This window comes from Haliotis rubra, unplaced genomic scaffold (genome assembly GCF_003918875.1).
Source record: "Haliotis rubra isolate DU_JTF1 unplaced genomic scaffold, ASM391887v1 Scf111, whole genome shotgun sequence".
Lineage (NCBI taxonomy): Eukaryota > Metazoa > Mollusca > Gastropoda > Lepetellida > Haliotidae > Haliotis > Haliotis rubra.
In genome coordinates this window covers 605,966-624,574 of record NW_025765015.1, presented here as the reverse complement: position 1 = coordinate 624,574, position 18,609 = coordinate 605,966, and the positions used below count along the sequence as shown (strand labels likewise).

General features: G+C 39.3%; 1 protein-coding gene and 1 long non-coding RNA gene across 2 annotated transcripts; one reads left to right on the top strand and one right to left on the bottom strand.

The window, feature by feature from the left end:
- Nucleotides 1-1,220: 1,220 nt before the first annotated feature.
- On the top strand, nucleotides 1,221-6,211 carry LOC124287934. The gene is made up of 2 exons (XR_006901342.1): nucleotides 1,221-1,280; nucleotides 1,422-6,211. It is a non-coding gene; the product is annotated as an uncharacterized LOC124287934 (long non-coding RNA).
- A 4,225-nt stretch (nucleotides 6,212-10,436) lies between these two features.
- On the bottom strand, nucleotides 10,437-18,513 carry LOC124287925 (IQ and ubiquitin-like domain-containing protein). Its single transcript, XM_046724419.1, has 12 exons — nucleotides 18,422-18,513; nucleotides 16,154-16,929; nucleotides 15,852-15,986; nucleotides 15,183-15,350; nucleotides 14,366-14,703; nucleotides 13,573-13,786; nucleotides 13,197-13,372; nucleotides 12,588-12,758; nucleotides 12,097-12,273; nucleotides 11,482-11,730; nucleotides 10,909-11,094; nucleotides 10,437-10,654 (listed from the first exon to the last, which is right to left on the bottom strand). Exons 2-12 carry the CDS (start codon nucleotides 16,923-16,925, stop codon nucleotides 10,475-10,477), a joined length of 2,766 nt encoding a protein of 921 aa, XP_046580375.1. The 5' UTR covers nucleotides 16,926-16,929; nucleotides 18,422-18,513; the 3' UTR covers nucleotides 10,437-10,474.
- Between the last annotated feature and the right edge of the window lie 96 nt (nucleotides 18,514-18,609).

Genomic DNA, 18,609 nt, shown 5'->3' with positions numbered 1-18,609 from the left:
TGGACAGTGCTGCAATGTCCAGTCTGAGGGCATTGATGCAGGCAGCACATATACCCTGGAGTTGGACCATCTTGGACATTCTCGCCCTCTTCAGTTCATTCCACCAGAGGTGCCCAGTTCCAGTGCTAGTCTCACACACATACAGCAAGAGTTTGTAAATGTCAACAAACGAAATGGATATTTATGATCTAAATGTTTCAATCAGATTTCCTTCAGAAGACAAGTTGCTTTAATCTTTTGTTTGAAATGGTATCATTTTGATACCATCTTTCTGACATCTTGGAATTTTGATAATCAGGCTAGCTATTCTCGAAACGTCCATAGCTCTACCAACTTCTTAAGCCCATTCTTAACACACTGGCTACGATCAAAGTTAAGAATTCTTAGGGCTACGAACGTTTCGAGAATAAGGGCCCAGCTCCATCATATAGTCTGTAAATACTAAAGTCCATTTCAGTTAAGTCAGACTATTTATTTATGTCTTTCATTCTGAAAACTTTCTTTACATGATCAAATGGAACCTAATCCATAGACATAACAGGATGTGTCCTACAACTCTGTAGGTTTGGCCTGACCTTTGTATAGGTCAAGGTCACTAAAAGTTGTTCTTGGTTATTTATGCCAGTTCAAAGACTTAATTATGTATTTGATATTTCTGTGCTGAAGTTTCTTGAATATCATTATGTTTTGATTAGCCATTGATAATACTGCCATTATTATGTCTCTGTGACCTTTGCACCACAAATTAATTCAAACACATTTAGATATTAGTTACAGATGATATTGTTAAAGTAATGACCCGTTTCTTTCTCCTCATTTAGAACATGAACAAATTTGAATTGTTGTGTAACAGAATGTAAGGATTTTAGTCATGTGACATTATTTGGTATTTCTCGGATGGTCCTTTAGTGACAGTGAATAGAACCGTCAAGTGAGAAGAGACTTTTATTCGAACACTTCGTCACTATAACCCAAATCATGACTTTCTTATCTTTATTAAGAAGTCCCGTAATTTGTATGATAGTGTGAACATACTGTTCATAAGTTGTATATAACATAAATAGAACAAGATGTCCCAGATATTAGATTTGCTTGGAGAATTCAGAAGAGTCATGTTTGCATAATTATTATTATTTCCAGGTATACATATGCTGTTGTTGAGAGATCTATGAAATGGATTTTTGTTTTGAATGACAGCCAGATAATGAACTGTACACACAAGTTTTGTTCAGTGTGGGGACATGAGTGTCGGTGCCAGCAGACACCTTGGTAATGAGCAGGTGTTAGATCCTGTGTCGGTGCAAGCAGACACCTTGGTAATGAGGAGGTGTTATATCCTGTGTCGAGGCCAGCAGACACCTTGGTAATGAGCAGGTGTTAGATCCTGTGTCGGTGCCAGCAGACACCTTGGTAATGAGCAGGTGTTAGATCCTGTGTCGGTGTCATGGCAACAGTTGTGGGGCTTCATTGCTGTGAGGGTGCTGTTTGGGTTTTCATCATGGATTGTGAAAAATGATGAATCAGGAGACTCAGATTTGTTGGTCATATAATATCAGTATTGTGTTATTTTTTCCAAGATGACCGCCCAATATATTCCAGTGTATAACATGAAGGCTGCAGAGCATATGCTTGTGCAGATGAACATGAGCTGAAGTGGCACAGTGTTGGGAATGTACATATATGTGTGTTGGTTCAGATTTACTTTTACCTTATATCGGGCAAACTCAAACATTTATTTTGATATCTGTCTTCAGCTTTTATGGGTTTGCGGTCAGGAAGTTGAAACTTTTGACAATTGAAGCTGGTTGGCCATTGGTGTACCAATTGTTTCTTTCCATTTATTCAACTGTTTGATGTACTGTATTTGCCATATTAAGCAGTATGGCCACTAAGCACCCCGACTAACTTCTGTGCCAGTGTTTAAGTGATCCTTACATGTGCCTAATACAAAGCTGCAGCAGCTTGTCCATGGTATACATAACCTCTCCATCTCATTTGTCTAAAGGCGGACTCACATGGGTCGGCCCCTCGAATCGATATGCCGAATTTGACAGATTCGTATCGTCTGAGTGACTAATCGAATTCAGCAAATGGTACAAATCGGCCGCTCAATCCCCTGTTGATTGTGTCGCGAGCTTGTAGAGCCTGATGTAGTTATTCGGCAAATTGCATGTGGCACAGCCAATCAAACTGCCTTTGGGTGTCACATGGTAAATGTTTACATATAAGCATGAAACATGGCTTTGTCTGCTTCAAAGAAACCACGCCTCGATTTTTCATCAGAGCAAACGGAGCGTTTCATGGCTTATTCAGGAGTCACGAAACACTGTGGAATATCATGAGCAGGCATTATTCCAAAATAGAAAAAAGGAATGCTGTGCTGACGGCGATCAGCTTGGCATTTCTGGAAAAGTCACTGTTGCCTTCTTCGTATAGTATCTAGATAACTGCTGCTAAGTCCGCCTTAGACATTTTAATACCATGAAAACAAAATACCGCGACATATTATCAGATCGAGCTGCAAACTGATCAGTCGATAATCAAACATGTTGTACAGTATAAGGTAATCGGCAGGTGGTTATAACGTGCCAAGCCTGTGAGTCGCTCTTAAAGTGCTGAGCTTGCATGTCATGGCAAGTACAGTATGTGTGTTCATCTTTTCTTCTAATATGTCCCAGTGGACACCATGTTGATTACTGATGATGTTACTTGTGTTACAAGTGCCATTACTTGTACATACCGAAGGTGGATGTAATTCTCAGTATGTGTACATTATTGTTGGCCTGTTGTTGTCCATGACATGCTCAACACTGTCTTGTACATTATCTGAATGGGAAACTTCATCAGTGATGTGTTTTAAACTGGTTTGAAATATTATGTATGCATATATCTCAGTCTTTGTCACTGAAACAATTCCCTGTCAAGTATATGGACGTTTACTGTCATTACCACTGAACAGAAGCTATGTTTGTGTCTGTGGAATATGACCAGTGTTTAGGGATGACTGAGGGAGATCAAGTGAGGGGATTAAAAGGTTTTAACACCACTTTGAACAACAGCCCAGCGACATTGATGTAACAATCTAAGATTGAGGTAGATCCTAATATGACACAACTTAAAGGTATGTTTGTCATTTGGTGAAGCCAGCACACTCTAATATGGTGCTGACAGATCAGGGGGAATCTTGGGTCCAACCTTGATCAGCTGATCCGCACAGCTAAGGGAGGTTATCTTACACAGCTGACTGCGTCACTCTGGAACAGTTGGCTCCGTTGATATCCTGGCTGCCAACATAGGTGAAACAAAAATGGGTCCGTCCAATATCAGATATGTGCATAATTCTTGTGGGACCTTGCATGATTATTGCAGACAAAGTGTTCAGAACCACAGTTTATTGTGTTCATATTTACCTCTTTTATGCTTTCATTATATTCATACAAGGCATTATGTGATTTCTTGATGAGTTTTGTTACATTTCATGAAATTTGTCTTATGAAATGCAAACACAATAATATGCTATTTTGGTCTTTCAAATTGAGAGATATTTAGCGTTGCACATGGGACATGTTAAACATTCATCATCAGTGCATGTGTTATTAATGTCAGTATTTGATAGATGTCTTCAAGAATAAGATTTGGGGGGGATATTGTAACTGTACATGGAAAGACTGGAGCTATGATTTGTATGTCTTGATTGCTCATTGCAATAAGAATGGGGTCCTGTGATAGCCTATCATCGTGCATGGCAGCAGTTACAGTGAGCATGTCATGCAGTATAAGAAGAAAACACTTGCAGTGGACATATGAGGACTATGTAATCCTTCAATGGACGGTAGTTCAGGAGCAGTGGGAGGTAAGGAACACTAGAAAAACATGGATGGCTTGAGATGCTGTCAAGTTGTACCGGTAGCTTGTGGCAAAAACTGACATGGCTGTCACTGGTTGGGCAGGCATTGGATGCAGTTGAAAATGTATGCTACTTTGATTCATTGATAACCTTTAACTGTTACAGTTTGTCAAGGAAACTCTCTTGAGAAGGGAATTAATGTATGTGATGTTGCACAGATCTTCTGTGTTTATTGTATGTGTGTACTCTATGGCCAGTATCATATCTGGGCTCTCTTCCATTGGTCTTGCCATGTTGTCAGTCACTGTTGTTGATCTAAAGTCCAAATGGGAACCGTGGTGTTGAGGAGCCTGGGCACTTGTACATAATGTTCTACCTTGTTAAATTACATTTGATTCATTCCATTGTCTGCTCGCTCCATTATTTAGCAGGAATGGAGCGATGTGTACCAGTTTCAAATGTAAGACTTTGATAGTTTGTTCGACATCATACTCTTTGCATTACATTTGGCTTTTTAAATTGCCAATACTTTGAACGTATTTTAAGTAGGTAATATCCTTGCAACTCTCCATTCAGCTGCATTATTTTTACGGAATGAAGAGTTACTCGGACATTACCCTCTATATATATACACTCAAAATAGTGTTGCCAAAACTATGGAAAACTAGTAATGACATTGATTTTGATTTCCTGAGATCTCTTGCTGGAGTCTGTATAAGCCTGTGTAACATCTCTTAGTTAGAAACTGTACAAAGGTCCTTTGTATTCTGTTCCCAAAGAGTATGGTAATTTATGGAACATTGTGATACAAGGGTAATGAATGTATTATTGCAGGAATAATTGATTAAGACAAATTAATACTTTCAGAAAATTGTTTTTGAATTGTTTTTGAAGATGATCGTCTACATTTGTACCATATGCTTGGATAGATAGAAAATTAAAGTTTATCTCAGGGGATGGAGTAGTGTTTGTTAAAAAGTATTTTAACTTTCCGACATTTGCAAATCTAGGAAAAAGTGATTCAGTTGTAATTGTTATTTCTTAAATAGAGTAGTACCTACACTAGTGGTGACTGTCGCTTGCTGGACAATAGTAGAAATAGGAAACAGTACATGTAATGGATTAGCAGCCTAGCTCTTTGGCTGTGTTCATCATAGACCTTGTTTGAGTTTTCATCATGTCAGCAATGCTGTTTGTGTCTCAACGGGCTAATGTTGTACTATGCGTCTGTTTGTAGCAATGCTGTTTGTGTCTCAACGGGCTAATGTTGTACTATGCGTCTGTTTGTAGCAATGTTGTTTGTGTCTCAACGGGCTAATGTTGTACTATGCGTCTGTTTGTAGCAACATTGTACCATGTGTCTATTTGTAGCAATGCTGATTGTCTCAAGGGGCTAATGTTGTACCATGTGTCTGTTTGTAGCAACATTGTACCATGTGTCTGTTTGTAGCAACATTGTACCATGTGTCTGTTTGTAGCAACATTGTACCATGTGTCTATTTGTAGCAATGCTGATTGTCTCAAGGGGCTAATGTTGTACTATGCGTCTGTTTGTAGCAATGTTGTACCATGTGTCTGTTTGTAGCAATGCTGTTTGTCTCAAGGGGCTAATGTTGTACCATGTGTCTGTTTGTAGCAACATTGTACCATGTATCTGTTTGTAGCAATGCTGTTTGTCTCAAGGGGCTTATGTTGTACCATGTGTCTGTTTGTAGCAACATTGTACCATGTGTCTGTTTGTAGCAATGCTGTTTGTCTCAAGGAGCTAATGTTGTACCATGTGTCTGTTTGTAGCAATGCTGTTTGTCTCAAGGGGCTAATGTTGTAACATGTGTCTGTTTGTAGCAATGCTGTTTGTCTCAAGGGGCTTGTATTGTTGCTTGTATCTGTTTGATAGCAGTGTTCTGTGTGTCTCAAGAGGCTCATGTTGTACCTCGTCTTTGTTTGATGTGGAGATTCAGACTGATCATTAATGCCACAAAGAAACAGCAGGAATCTCTGACCTGGAGTAGAGGGTAGTGAACAACACACCTGTCTGTTACAGGAGTTGGACACAGCTTATCTTGTACAACGTCAGTGGTGACTTTTCATTGTGCCTTGAAACATGTCAAGTTGTTTGTTTTTTGGTTAGTATTTGAAAGTTGAAGCTTGGTGGGAAGTGTTGTTGTGTTGTTTAAGTGTTGTTGTGTTGTTTAAGTGCTGTTTCCTGTTTCTATGAATCTGTGATGACTGCACCAGGGTCTTGCATGAGTAGTAGCAACACAAGTGTACAGTAGGACACAGCAAACACACCACCATCTGAGGGCATTCCTACACACTGCATTACATCTTCTCCATGTCAGAAATAGCAGAATATATACTCTTCAAACAAAAACCAGTAGGGGAACATGAACTTTCAGTTTGGATAGGAAGTGTAAGCATTGACAAACTTTTCAAAGACAGACATCTTCTGAATGCACCACCATTTGTCTTTATCACCACCCCTAAACACAATGCATGGGATACACGTACATGTGGTGTCATTCTTGATTTTGACTGTTTTCAAGGTCGATAAATCACTGTAGACCATTAAGTTTGACAATCATCTTGCATCACACAGTTGTTAGTGTTTGTTTCTAGCTGAGATTTTTGTTTGAAAATGAAAATCGTACACAAGCAAATTTCACGTCATACACCAATCATCTTTCAAGAGCCATTACTGTACAAGCAAATATGATCATAACAAAGTGCAGGTGGTGATGCACTCTCAAAATATTCGTTATCATATCAACATTGATTGACTCTGATATATCTCCCAGATTTTTCAATCGTAAATTGAAAATGAAGTTCCCCTACTTTTTTTTAAGAGTATACAATTACAGGATCTTCATAATTAGGAACGTTCTGTTAGAAAAGTGACCTAAGCTTGTATTGAAAGCTAAACCGGTATAGACCTCTAGCTTTAGTATGTATAAGTGGAATAGGATGAAACTTACAACACATGGTCTCTCTGGAAGTGTTTCAGGACATGAGAGTTTAGGTTAGCTCCTTCAATTATGAAATGGTTCAAATTTCAGACAGTCATTGAACTTTGTTGTGAAATATTCAAACAAGTGTTATCTGAGCTGTTGTCTGGTAAATGGTTCATGATTTCTGAGGGGAAGGTTTCATGGCATTCAGAAACAGATGAGCGGGTGGGGTGTGTTCTGTATGTAACTCCTTCCTAGTTTGGGGATATTGACAAAAATTACTCATTTAAAATTAATGCAAATTGCCAAATATCATCTCAGAAGACAGATGCATCATGACAACTCTAGAATAAATATTTATTCGCCACACCTGAGAAAAGCCAGTATTAATAGGTTTGATGTTTCATCTATGTAATTTGTTGACATGCTGGACAATTGTGAGATGACAAGAATCCCCAGTGGTCGTTCAGTAGTTTGATTTTTAGCAGCCATTGCTTCTGTGGTGTAGTTTAGGACAGCTTGTAGTACAGACTTCAAAGGTAAATAAGCAGATACAGAATACTCGCATGTTTCTATCAAATCCTGCAACAAGTTAATGCTTGCCTTCATCACGTGTGATTGAACACATATAGGATGCTAACAACAATGGTTGTTTTCTTTTGTTCGATTGAAATGAACAAGTGCCAAATATTTTACATGATCTTCAAGATGAAGATAGTGTATTGAAATATACTGTATGGAAATTATTTAGATAATCGAAATCCATATCTTACATAGATTGAAGACATTGTGATATGCTATGACACTGATATTTTGTTTTGATGCAGTTGACGTGTCAATAATATGTGCCATGAGATACTGGTTCCCTTACTAACATGTATGTTTAACTGGTCGCATTTATGCTGTCATAACGGACTGAAACTTTCCCTAGACCAGTTCATCCCTACCTTGGCCAGACCTCCCCATATCACTTAAGGTAGGGAAGGTTAACCAAGGCCAGATCTTGTTTCGGCTTGTTCTTCCAGCCAGACCTTCCCCTTAGATGACTTTGGTGAGTGAGTGCTATGATGCTATTCACAGTGAGGTGACACCAGAAAGGAGCTTCACACATTGTACCCATGTGGGGAATTGAACCCAGGCCCTCGGCATGACAAGCTATCACTATTACCACAAGGCTTCCCCACTGATATGAAGTGGGGAAGCTTCAGTGTAGTCTTTAATGGTATTGTGAAAGTTTGAATTTACAAATCCATAAGTGTAAAGACTTTTTCCTTTTTGTAAATGACCAGTAACAAAATGTGAAATTTTTTGGGGCATTAAACTGATATCTCACCTCCTTCTTTAATTCTTTGTAATAATTATGTACTTTATCATGATAAAAAAGACTTGCTCCATTGCCATAATAGCCCTTCACTATCTGGGGATCTGGCTGAAGACTGAACCTTCCCCCTTTTATGTACAGTCCACCTGAGATCTAGCCAGGGCATGGGACAAACTGGCCTAGGTTTAACCTCACCAGAAGCACTGTCCAGGAGAGGTGGCAGCCTTTCACACTGGTAGTTTACTTTTCCGTATATTTTTCTGAAATAGGAAACCTTTGGTTTTTCAACCTTTTGGTCTCTTGATAAATACAATTCTCAAGTCTAGCTCGCTCATTAAGTGCTGTTGCAGTAAGTCAGTTAGCATGATGAAGACAATTAGCATAATTCTGGGCCCCGTTTCAGAAAGCTGTCGTAGTGCTACGACTGCCGTACCCGCTATATGGTAACATAGACTTACAACAGTCGTAGTGCTACGATAACTTTGTGAAATGAGGCCTTGTTTAGGACCACATTTCATCCTGGATGGCACCACCAGCTTGGGGGATGTGTTCATGAGGGAAGATGCTCCTCTCAAAGCAGTATACCTCACCTGACATTCCATAAAGGTCTTGTTTTTGACATTTCTGTATTTCTTGCAGATTATTTTGACATATCACAGTATGGTATTTACTGAAAGAGACTGTTATAATTACTTGTGGGTTCCGTCATGTGTTGACTCGGGGATTGAAATGAGTGCTCAAACAGAAGCGTGGAAACAGTACCTCCTCGTATATCTCGACATGTATTTTGTCAAGAGTTTTATTATTGTAATTGTTACAGCTTCTTGTTGAGCTGGAGATTTATTTTGTGTTGCTGACACAATGTGCCTTGTAAATAAAAACATCGAATGTGACAGTGTTGGTTTCTCCTGCATGGCACGTAGCAAAGAGCTAAGTGCTGTGTCAACTTGGTTAAATATTTTCCTTTTTACAGTCACTGAAATTCAATCTAATATGGTCATGTGAGTTAGCTTTCAAGCACAGATCTCATTGAGACTGTATCACCATGTTTGAATGGCAGGTGGATTTGAACAGTGTATGAGATCAATCCTCAGTTTCGGACCAGCGCTGTGATTCACAAAGCTATCATAGCACTATGATGGTCGTAACTCTTATACTGTAACATAGACTTATGACAGTTGTAGAACTACGATAGCTTTGTGAAACGGGGCCCAGGTACAAAGTGTGTCAGTGTACTCTGTTGAAGCATATAGCTCCCACTGATGAAAATCCAGCTTGATTTCAGTGTTTCATGAGCTCACAGCGACAAGACACAAGTGTATAAACTACCGGCCAGCTGACTGGTAGCATGGAGACTACACCTGGCTGTGTTGGTGGGATCTGGTAGTACTGGGCCTCCTTTCACAAAGCACTAAGGTGATCGTAAGTCAATAAGGTAACCTTAGTGCAAGGTTAAAGAATGGGAGTTAAGGTTAACCTTAGTAAAGGTTGCTTCGTGAAAGGAGCCCCTGGCTTGTTGCACCCTGATCCATGATTGTACAGGATTTTTAAAGTCAGTATTACATGCCTACAAGCAGGATAAATGATGACAATTACATTCAAATCAAATCAAGTTGGACATTACAGAAAAAATATAACCAGCATATCTTTCAAGCAGAATATTTTTTTATGTGGATGTATTCACACAGCAGTATACTAGCCAAATAACATCAGCTTGTCAATATTCAAGACAGGTGAGTGATATTATGAGCCACATCATCATCCTAAGTACTACGATCTTAGGTTGCTGAGAACATATTCTCACCTTGAATCTTGTTGGGAAGCATTGAATATGCAGCAATCAATGGAAAGAACCAGAAACTTTTTAGTACAAAAACACTCTTGAAGACGTAATTCTTTAATTCACATTCTGTACAGTTTTCATTTATCATAACTCACAAAAATTGTCATACCTAATATCAAGAGAAAGTGAAAATCGACCGAATATTGACCTCTGAAATACAAGTTCAATCATGATCAAAGTTCTCATTTTCAGGTTCAAAATTCCAGATTCTAACTTGTACATAATCCAAGTTTAATGACAAAACACATGATAACACCAAAATGTTTTCTGGTAAAAATATGTACAGAATAATACATGAATAATGTGAAATATTAGAAAATATACTTCCCCAATTACTTTCAAATCATTTTCATGGGTGGAAATATGAAGAATGAAAGTCAACATGTTCCACTGGAAGGACATCTGCACAACATGAAACCACCTCTATGCAATAAACACAATCATCAAAGTGAGATCCTCTTATAAACTTATATCACAGCTTGGTATTCCTGTCAAAGAGACGTGTATATGGAGGATCATGCCTTCTGTTGTACTGGGACCGCTGTTCCGGCCACGGATGGTCCTCTGTTACTCTGGATGTCCCTCATGCCTGTCCTCTTCCTGATGAGTTCCGCCATCCCAGGGAGACGGGAAAAGTAGTTCCGTGCCAGTGTGTGCTTCTGCTTCACTTTGAGGATGAACACTTGGCCGTAACCCTGAAATACAAGACGTGTAGTTTCCAGTTTGCTTAACACTGCACATTACATAATATTACACTTATATGATGGTGGCCATAAAATAATCGTTTCTGGACCAGACAATCCAATGATTTACATCGTGAGCATCAATCTGCCCAGCTGGAATACACTGACATGCATCAACTAAGGCAGCAAGTCTAGAAAAATACTACAAACTCTTTCTCTACCGACAATACAGGTAAACATTCCCCCTCATGCTGTTTCCTTCTTACCTCTTCTAGACTGTGTAGCCTGTCATGTGCTGAGGCCTCCTCCTTGGTAAGAAGCACACAGTTCCAAGGCGACCACTCATCATGCTTGTCCCAGCGCACCAGCATCAGGTCATACAGGTCCTCCCAGGCACTCAGGATGCTCTGGCTGTTCCAGATGTTCTCCACCAAGTACTGCAGGTCGTTTTCCTGCAGACACAACCATACATATACATTACACACTGTGCTGTTGGATATTGGTACTTCTTAGAAGCTAACGGATGAAAAGGTGGACCCAGTAAAAAACAACTTGCTTCACAACTGTATAACAATTTGTACACAAACACTGTAATAAAAGTAAACAATTTTGTCAATAAACTCACACTTTTCATATGTGATCACATAAAATCAGTATTTCATAATGTTTAAACTGCAAAAGTGTTCTGTTGAATTAGAGATCAGCCAGCACATTCTGTTCTAAATTCAATTTGGGGACGTTAAACCTACAGGTAACCCAGCTCTACATTAAAAAAACCAGCATGTTTCTCTCATTACTATTATTGTCATTATTATTAAATGAATTGTATAGAAACACACCTGCAACAAGAATGCAATCTGGGATCCGTCCCCATATCCCTCCTCAGCCTTCCGCAGTGACTTCAGCATGAAGCGGAAATGGCTGAAGTCCTGGCGAACTCGAGCATCATTGTCGGTCTTGCCACAGCGGCGACACTTGCCAACATAGCGTGAGTTGGAGGACAGGGAGAACTCGGTGGAGGGGAGGTAACTGTTGCAGCTTGGACAGAAGTAGATGTTCTTGCGGAGAGTGGATGGATCTTGGGGTACCTGTGTGTGGCAGGGGAGATAACTATCAGTGAATTCATCATACAGAAATACAACAAACATGAAATGAGTGCAAGGACCAATCAGGATGGAAGTGAACAATGCCTGTTACATTCTAAAGTCATTTGATCTTAACTGTTGACATGCACATAATAATATATGATGACAATTTTCATATACCCAACAATATGTGTGGGGTCGTTAACTTGGGTCCCAACAAGACACACAGGATCTATCCATCAATAATTTGGATGGCATTACCTATATCATCCATATTTCTTCCACAATAATAATTAATCATATACAGGAATTGAAGGAGCTGTCCTCTAGTGATGAACTACATGTATACAGTATTAACAGCATGTCTACCTTGAGGAGTTTGGCAGACTCGGGGTTGAAAGTGGGAGTTTTGATGTACTGGAGGAAAAGGGTTGAGATTCTTTTTCTCAGTCCATCCAAGTTTGTTTCCTTCACACCCCGCATCAACAGGTCAGCTTCTCTGTCAATCAGTTCGATGATCTCCTGTGTCAACTTGCAGTCATGCTCCTAATGGAATACACGATAAAGGTAACTTTAATATACACCTGAATACATGTTAACAAAGGTTTGGCAAAGACATGATGAAATAGGAACAGAACATTATGCTCCCTATAGGTTACAGATTCAGTTTTGTATCTGAACTTTGATACAAACTCCATGCCTATTGTAATTGGATAGGGTCTGAGAACACTCTTGTCAGACTCTCATGACATCTTATTGCTACACACAGTAATGATTTGCAAATGAAAAGACAACTTGTTTGAAGTTCAATATTTCAGGTAATCTAAAGCATTCAGTGCTGTGATGTATCAGGATCTCACCTTGACAGTGTGTTTGAGAGTGAGAAGGACATCCAGTCGCTCATCTTGAGTGAGATACTTCATGTTAATACTGTTGTATATATCTCGCAGTTCTCGTGCTCGAATTGTGTATGGGGTGTCCATTTCAGTGAGCTTTCCATCATGACCCTTCCATTTCTTGGGAGCAGCAGCCTACAAATCAATGGATTACAATCATCATACAATCCCCTCACTTGTGTACACTTTATGAAGTCTGTGAAGGGTGTGTCATTGTTACAAAGTGATGTAAAAAGCTAAAGTGTGGATACAAACCTTGGGGAAAAGGAGGGGTACAGTAAGTGACTTCACAATTTATAGGTAGTAATTGTTGAAAATATGTCACCAAATAAAGTAACTATAATATGTTGTAATATGTTTAGCTTTAGTATATTCAACCACAGTCTGTGACTTAACCCACTAATCCAAAGCCTGTGTCTAGTAAAATTGTGCTTGGTCTAGTAAGTTCAGCTCATAGAAATCCACATGATAACATCAAAATCTCATGAAAGTGATGCTCAAAGACTGCGAAAGCTTCCAAATATTAGCTACCCCACCTTCCTATCTGCTTCTGCTGCTAGAAAAAGCACTCACCTTCTCCAGGAAACTCTGGATACGCATTTCCTTGTTCTCAGTGCCAGCCTCCAGCTTGTGCCGGTCGATGGCCGCCAACAGCTGGGTCTCCTGGTCCAGCAACATACAGAGAGCAGCCTTCCTCTCAGCACCTTCCAGGGTGGTGTTGATGCGCTCTATCTCCTCCTGCCTCCACTCTGCAGCAGACACCAGATTTATAACCTCCCACCTTTACTGGGATCACATTCTAACCAGTCAAAAGTCTCAACTGCTACCATCACTTGAAATTCATACTTCTGCACAACAGAACCCCCCAAATAATTTAATTTACTTTGAAACAGTTTGAGATGAAGAAATATCTATTGCTAAACTAATTAATAATCAGTCTTCCACCTACTTTCCAAGGCATGAAAGAGAAGATCAAAGTCTTCTTTGTTCTTTGGATTCATTCGTCTTGCAAATTCCTTCTTTATTCTGTCTTCCTTCTCTTTCTTCTTCCTGATTTCTTCCTCCTTCTCCCACTCCAACCTACGCTGCTTGTCTTGTTTCAGCTTGTGTACGTATCTCTTGGCCAACCAGCGGCGGCGGTAGTACTTCTGGATGATGATGATCTAGAACAAACACATTAATGTTTCACACAAATCAAGTCCCGGTACTCACTAGACCTCAGACTCATCACAGATTTATTCGGCAATGCTCTGAACTCAATAGCCGCAGTTTTCTTCTATCAAATGTCCCTTTCATCAACTCTTGCTAAAAGTACTGCATTCTTTGTCTTATTTTCTCATATTTAAATTGAGATACAATTAATGTGTTAAATAGAATCTAAACTAGAATGAAAACTTGTTTAGCAAGTCCATATTATGAAAAATTGAAGTAGTCACAGTATGTTTTATTCAACAAGCATGCTATTCTCTTGTAAAATGTGACTCAAGTCGTAAGTCTGAATTTTTCATGATTGAAATAAAACAAGTGTGTGTCTACATTAAGTCAGTAATATAATAACAAGTGACTGATCAATGCCATGTCCCGTGTTGTCGGGTCATAATTCCATACAATCTCAACAAGCAATTCTATGAAGCCATCTGATATGCATTTATGATCCTCATTGGCTACACAAAAAGAACTCAGACAGAATACGTCAACCATTTATTTAAGGTAACGAATAAGGGAAGAACACAAACACCTACCTTTCTAAGAAGCATGGCCAGATGGTCATCAGCTGTCGTGTACTGGCCGGGGATGAGAAGTTTGTCTGGCATATTGGACACATACACACCAATCTTTGTCATCTGTGTTGATGTGTCATTGGTGGTCTGCTGTCGCTGGTGATGCTGTTGGACTGTCTGTGTGTCCCGACAGAAGCGTTCTATATTAGACACAGGTCTCGGTTTGGTGACTGTCTGTGCTGAAGCGTTGTGGTACTCCACACCAGTTGTTTTGTGACGAAATCCTCCCAAGAATGGCTTCTTCTTTGTGGCTCGTTCAATCTCAACTACAATGTCTCTGGGATCTCCATCATCTACATCTGGAGAATTTCAAACACATTTACATCTAGACAGTTGCCTTGATAAGACAAACTGTTTCTACATGACTAAGAGTCATTTGAAAATTGATACACTATGACTAATAGTCATTTGTCATTTTTCTGATGAGCCTATTCCACTTAATCTAAAAGTTGCAAACTTCGGAAACCACCTGATTGACCAAAGTATGAAAACAATTAATATTTGGTACTCCATATTTCACTTTGAAAGATTGTGCAACAGGTCTGCGTCTATGTGACATGTAAGATGTCCAAAGTGTCATTTTTGGCTAACAACTTGTATCTTCTACACTTGAGTGTACATTCAAACATAAAAAGCTTTCAAATCAGCTGTTTTTAAGTGTTGCCTGAGAATCAAGATGAGAGGCTGAAATATCGACTCGCAAGGTCAGTAGACATATATGTCCACACTGACTCCATAGTGATGACTACAAGAACAACAAATGGTACCAAGCACTGACCTCCCTGCACCCTCACAGTGATGACATCAGGCATGTGATACTCCTGACGAGGACGGTACGACTTAATGGGTGTGTTGACAGGATCTGCTGACTGCATCTCCAGCTGAACTGTGCCATTAGGACCGACACCCAGATCAGCCAGAGTTGACTTCTCGCTTATACCTTTACCTGCATACCAGACACAACAGTGGTCAGTTGAAGGATAAAAGTAAAATGTACCAACAAAAATACTTTGACAAATGACCACATGATGCCACTATTGTTTAACACTGCCAATGTAACCTTATGCTAAATGTGGTACTCGCTATAATAATGTTGCTAGCAATAGTCTATCTGAAATAGAACTAGCCTCAGACAAGAAGACTTCTGTTAATTATGAACTCTGATATCCCATGAGGTTAAACACACTTCAGCATTTAGTTTCACATAAATATTCAACTTTTTTGTGCATTAGCCTATTACTACCCATCAATTTTGGTGACATCTTGCGGTACCATATCTATGTGTAATACTTAAAAAATGTCTTCCAATTCCAAATCAATTAAAGAACTAAAGAACTGTGATCTAAAACCTCTGTCAGTCATTGAATGATGTATAGAATGATCAAACAATAAGTGATGACTGATTGCTGTGTACACTGTAGGATATATAAGTACTCTGTTTACTTACCATCATGCATGATCATGATGAGATTAACCGGCATCTTGAGTTCATTGGAAAAATGTTCCTTAAGCTGCAGGAGAGTCTGACCCAATGTACATGCCAGAGTGACCACTTGACCGCTTGGCATCAACACAAACTTCACTGTAACATACAATTGTATCATATGTAGCCTTGCATTGTGATGCTTTTTTTCTCTCTCTCTTATTTAGTTACTCTATGGAGACCTCTTCAAAATAACATGAAATTTATTTAGAATAAATCGTTTGATAAAGGGATGCAGATATGTTTTGGTAATATAAACATTCTACCTGTGGCAGTAGCATCAAGGTTGATCTTGGTCTTCACCGGAGGAGTTGGTTGCACTGGGGTTGCTTGCTTCTCGTCAGGCTCTGTCTTCTTCATCTCAGTGCCCACCTCTGCTACGGAAGGAGCTCTTTCTACCTCAGGCTTGTCCTCCAGCTCTGGCTTATCCTGCTCCTTCACATCATCATCGACTTCATCGTTTTGTTCAGTTGTTACCTTTTCAGTTTCAGCCTTTACTTCTCCAGTGTGTTCCTGTTCTGTCTTTTCCGCTTCATCAACCTTCTGTTCTTCCTTCTGACCCTCTTCTACTGTTACTTCTTCCTTCTGACCCTCTTCTTCTGCAGTTACTTCTTCCTTCTGACCCTCTTCTGCTGTTACTTCTTCCTTCTGACCCTCTTCTGCTGTTACTTCTTCCTTCTGACCCTCCTCTTCTGCTGTTACTTCTTCCTTTTGACCCTCTTCTGCTGTAGCTTCTTCCTTCTGACTCTCGTCTGTCACTTCTTCCTTCTGACCCTGTTCTGTTGTTCCTTCTTCCTTCTGAACCTCACTATCAACAGGTACATTGGTGTCCCCTGTTGTTTCTACACCAGCCGACCCTCCCTCCTCAGGTTTCTCTGATTCTCCAGGCACCTGTACAGGAGCAGTGTCTCCTTGTGCTTCATCAGGGGCATGGTTTGTCTCCTGGGGAGCATCCTCTGCCTGAGCAGTCTCTTGTTGGGGAGAATCCTCCTTGTCTGCAGACTCACCTGGAACTTCACCTTTTTCTTGATCAGACATAATTCTGCAAATATATATATATATATATATATATCAACATATCAAACTACATTGATAAGCATAATAGTTTAAATATCTGAATTCCAAGACCATACTTTTTACTAAGTGAGCTATGTTTACCACAAGGGGTGGAAATAACTTTAAATTGCTAGTGTACTCCGGTACAGTGGCACATGTAAAATCACTTGCCCTGATAATTTTTCCACTATACCGGCTGTTTTCTTGTTGATTTTTAAAATAAACAAACATTATTAACATTGGAAAGTCAACTGGACACCGGTACAGCGTGATATACAAATTTACTTGCCCGACAGAAAAAAACACTGGACTCGAACGTCGGGCAATGGGTTATTTCCACCCCTGTACCTTCCGCGATTTTAGTAAAGATGTGGACAAGTTCCTTAGGACACATTTTTAGCCAGCAGGCTAAAATAACTGAGGATTTGGGGCCCTTCACAATGGCTCCAATCAAATGTTTTTGACAGAAAAAGTTTAAATTATATAAGTCAGCAATAAATGTCATAGGCTACATATGATACAATTGTATACATACATGTTCTCTTATTGTTTTGATGTATAGCGATTGATGATGCTGTTGTACTCCATTATTAAACTTCTATTTTCAAGTACCAATTGGAATTTTTTTGGTTGCTTTAAAATTAAATTTTGAGCATCATTTATGCTAAATTAATAAGCCACATAAAATTAAAGCTGCATCAGTTTTCTGCTTAATGTGAGCTTCAACACACAATCCTCAAGTTATGGGTTTGGGGATGCCCAATAGTTTTTTCGCCAATCACATGAACAATCATAAAACATCTCACTCATTTTTATAACATATAACTTTAAAAAACCAAGCCATCATCAGAGTATATGCAATCTGTGTGAGGCTCCACATCCCTCATTATAGAGCGAGTAATCGCAATAACCATGGCCGTAAAATAATTGTATTAGTAGCATGGAATAGTGACTGTAAAAATGCATGTGTACCTACACTATTAATCTGTGGGCCAATCTGTGTGCTAATTTTCCTAGATCCTGAAAATGGAATTTATAACAGCAACGTATATTGCAAATCTGCAAAACATGTTCCCATGCAGTTGTCAACTATCACTCAAAAAGTCAAACTTATCTGTCAAAACACATGAATTTATAGAAACAAATAAATGCGTTAGACATAGGAACGTTAGGCGTTTTGAATATTAGGCCTAATATAACTTCTTACTTAATAGGTGTGACTTGTTCCCAAATAAATAGGTTTTTATATACACTTTATTTTCCTATAAACTCCAAAATAACTCCAGACTATTTTGAAACAAAACACTGTCTAAACCACGTTAATCTGTCTACCTTCCACGAATTTTCAATGAGAAATATTCAGTAGCCTGCTTGACAACGGGTGTTTTATGCACTGTAAAAGTATACGCATTATATGTATGTGAAGCGTTCTGACATCAAGTGTAATTTAAACAGAAAACGAATATGAAATAACATACCTTTACGTTATACAATTTCACTCAGATGTTTTCACTGGATATGTCAAAATCACAGACGGCCGCCATTTTCCCTGCTTGTTTTGGAGACAGCATGGTTACCACGCACTTGCTGACGTTGTATAAGACAAACGTTCTCATTGGCACTACTGCCGAAGTGGACCAATCGCATGTCTCTTCTTACACGACCG